This window comes from Perkinsus marinus, assembly GCF_000006405.1.
Source record: "Perkinsus marinus ATCC 50983 genomic scaffold scf_1104296929018, whole genome shotgun sequence".
Lineage (NCBI taxonomy): Eukaryota > Perkinsozoa > Perkinsida > Perkinsidae > Perkinsus > Perkinsus marinus.
Genome location: NW_003216648.1, coordinates 106 through 3,414, shown reverse-complemented (window position 1 = coordinate 3,414; position 3,309 = coordinate 106). Strand labels below are relative to the sequence as shown.

The following is a 3,309-nucleotide window of genomic DNA, read 5'->3' as shown; positions in this document are numbered from 1 at the left end:
CCTCGGAGACCATCTCATCGGAGCCGTCGAAGTAGCCATGACTGATCTATCAAAGGAGACAATCGAGTCAGCATCAACGACTTGAATTACTTGTTCTACGGAGGGGAATCATCTCTCAATGGTGTGCCAAGCGGTCTCGTCAACCGATCAGAAACATTGTATTGAGAAGGGATATGACGAAATTGCGAATCAATGTTAGGACTGCATTCAATAATATCAGAACATGTAGACTTAATTGCGAGTAATCTAGTAAGCTCTGGCTTAGGTGATCGTGAGCACATCTGCTGTCCGTGGCCTGACAAGACTGCTCTCAAACGGAATAATGTAATACCGAGGATGACAGATCTCGTGACTTTAGGTCTCAATGCCGTAAAAATGCTATTCAATTGCTCAACACCGAGGCGCATTGCTTCCAATTCTCTCCTGGGAATCGTGCCTCCCGGAGTCACACTAAACTAAGCAAAGATACGAGCACTCGATCCGACTCGAATATCAATAGCAATGCAGGCCTCAGAGGCATCGACGAAGACGAATAAAGTAGACACATCAAGATAGCGAGGGGGGGGAATACGATCAGATTGCAGGAAAGAATTACATGCAGTAACGGTACTCAATATAATAGATGCCGTCTCCTCGTCCAGAATGTCCATACCATCTTCGAAGTCCTTCCTCCTCTGCTTCAGTCGCTCATGAGCCAACCGAGCCGCCCATCTGAGCTCCAAGGACACTTCTGCGAAAAGACCCATGGGGTCGAAGAACTTGCCGAATGCTGATCTCAGGGCAGACTCCGTGACCTTGGATGTCTTCGCCAATTCTATCTGCCGCAAGCGCACATCAAACACGTCAACTCGCTCGCCACAGAGCCAGTCGTAACTGAGCCACCCTCCTGTTCTGAACTTCTCGCTGAGAATATTCTTCTTAGATACCTCTTGACCTATACAGTCTTCATCCGTGTCGAGATTGGACATTCGCTTGTCCTGGTGGACTTCGAACCCCCGCTCTTCTAATGCGGGAACCAACTCCCGACGAATCTTCGACACCTCCGAGCAACTGTCCCCTCGCAGAAGGACATCGTCGACATAGAAGCAGATAGCTTCGGCACCGCCCGTCCCCCCGATCTGTTTGAGAATCTTTCCCAAGACCGAGGAGAGGGCCCAAGGGGACCAATTCGTCCCGAAAGGGACATGGATCCAGCTTATGATCTTCGACTCGACGCACATCCCCAACCACTTCACATCCGATTCATCGATGTAAACCGACCAGAAGGCCTTCTTGAGATCCTAACAATCAACTCGCTTTGATGCTCGCCACTCTAGGATCCGTGACTGTAGGTCCATGTCCGCGGCCTCCTCGTCCCCTTCTTTATTCGTGAAGTTGTTAAGCTCTCGAGCGTCGATGCAAATACGACAGCGAGTGAACTTTTGCTGATTGGCGAGGACCGGAACCCCACACATATAGTGGTAAGCTCATCTCCTCGGGTCCTCCGCCAGTGGGAGTTCCTCGACCCCCCCGGACTTCAAGAGCTCGTCCACGGCCGCTTCATACGCTGCTAGCTCTTCAGGTCTCTTGGCCAGCCTCTGTGTGATCTTCAAGTCTCGGCCTCTGATGGCATCATAATTCTGCTTGATCTACGATCATCAATCCAAAGGGCCTTTACGACAGCTGGCCACACTCTTCGTGTCCGGAGAGATCGGCTTCTCTCGACTGTATTAGCGCCTGTCTCCCTCGCCTGCTGCACTCCCCGTGAGGGGTGACCTCAGGCTCATCGAAGAGTAGGTAGTCGTTACCCGCCATCACCCAAACACAGCTACCCAGCACCCATCGGGGTAGATCCAGCTCCCAGTGAGCAGAGTCTAAGACGTAGGCCTCGACTATCCTAGCCTGATGACCGAACCCAACGGCCAGAGCCTCCAACACCCCCTGAATCTTCACCGCTCCTCCATCGAGCAACTTCACCGATATGTCACCTTGCTTCAACTCCAGGCCTGGCGACTGTGCCTTCAACCGACGGTATAAAGTACTGGACACGAACACGTCTGTCGCTCCTGTAACAAGGAGCGCGACCGTAGTGACCCTGCCTTGAAGACTTACTGCCACGGTCGGCAACCCATTGGGCATGTATGTGACAGCCAATCTCTTCGTCGTAGGTTACCTGAGCTTCGGGCCCTCTCGAAGCCTAAACCTGCAACTCTCGATGTTCTCAACCTCGATATCGTCGTAAGCTTTCTCGACGTTCTCGATGCTGCTCTCGAAGCTCTTACTCTCAATGTTCTCAATGTTGCTCTCGAAGCTCTTAGCCTCAACGGACTCGACACCCTTGCTGGTCTGGCATAACGCCACAATATCCGGTACGATTCGCTTTTGACACTGTTGACTCGATAGTCTCTCCTCCAAAGAGGTTTTCGCCCAATGGCTATCATCAAAAACGCCGGTCTCGACTGCAAGGATATGACATTTCGCCGAGCTACTACTCTCCTCCGCTGAGGAGCCGTCTAACTGGCACACTCTCTGCTGTGCCTCACTCAGATTGACCTGTGGATTGCTATCAACTGTCTTCTGCGCGAACTTATCTTGCTTAGCCGACACAACCCGCCCACCAATCTGCTTGCCGTTCAATAATTGTATCACTCTCTCAGCTTCGACATCTGTCTTGAGCTTTACGATGGCAGTGCCCTTCCTGGGGAACATGGTAACATACACCGACAAGTCGCCATTAGAGAGCTCACCGATCAAACCCTTCGTCTCTCGAAAGGTCCAATGGAAGGGTAGGCCGCTAATATACACCTGGACTCTCGCTCTACTGTCGATCTCCGCGTTGTGCAACTCGGCTGAATGGGCTCCCGGCTGGCCTTTCTTAGGGGGGTAAAATGATTTTTGCAACTGTCATTCATTTTTGCAACGTACAGTTGTGCAACTGTTGCTCTTCCTGCAATTGGTATCATCACTAATGCAATTTTTCCCTGTGTTGCAAAACTGTGCTAGCTGAGGGTTTTTCGCAACCACCAGCGGACTCCGCCGCCGGTGGACCGCCGGAAGTTGGCGCGGAGTTTGGAGTTTTCATGACGGTCGAAGGTTCAATCCCCAGCACTGTGCTGGCAGCACAGGCTTTTTTACCGTACACCTGGATGGCGTCAAATCCAATAGATTGCTTGGGCGCACGCTCTTTGCAACGGTAGTACGTCACATCCGTTAGGGCGGCGAGCAATGTCGTATGATTCGCACAATGTATCGTTTTCTGAGTGTTTGAGTTGTTCATGTGTCACAATGTTCGCCTTTTGAGGGTTTGACTGATGTAGTCGTTGGGAAAGA

At 51.5% G+C, this 3,309-nt stretch overlaps 1 protein-coding gene across 1 annotated transcript; it reads right to left on the bottom strand.

The window, feature by feature from the left end:
• Positions 1-455: 455 nt before the first annotated feature.
• Positions 456-2,688, bottom strand: Pmar_PMAR027174 (hypothetical protein; the record flags this gene model as incomplete). Its single annotated transcript, XM_002787959.1, has 4 exons — positions 456-1,280; positions 1,506-1,628; positions 1,756-2,074; positions 2,153-2,688. The coding sequence occupies 4 exons, from the start codon at positions 2,686-2,688 to the stop codon at positions 456-458; spliced, it is 1,803 nt and encodes a 600-aa protein (XP_002788005.1).
• Positions 2,689-3,309: the final 621 nt, after the last annotated feature.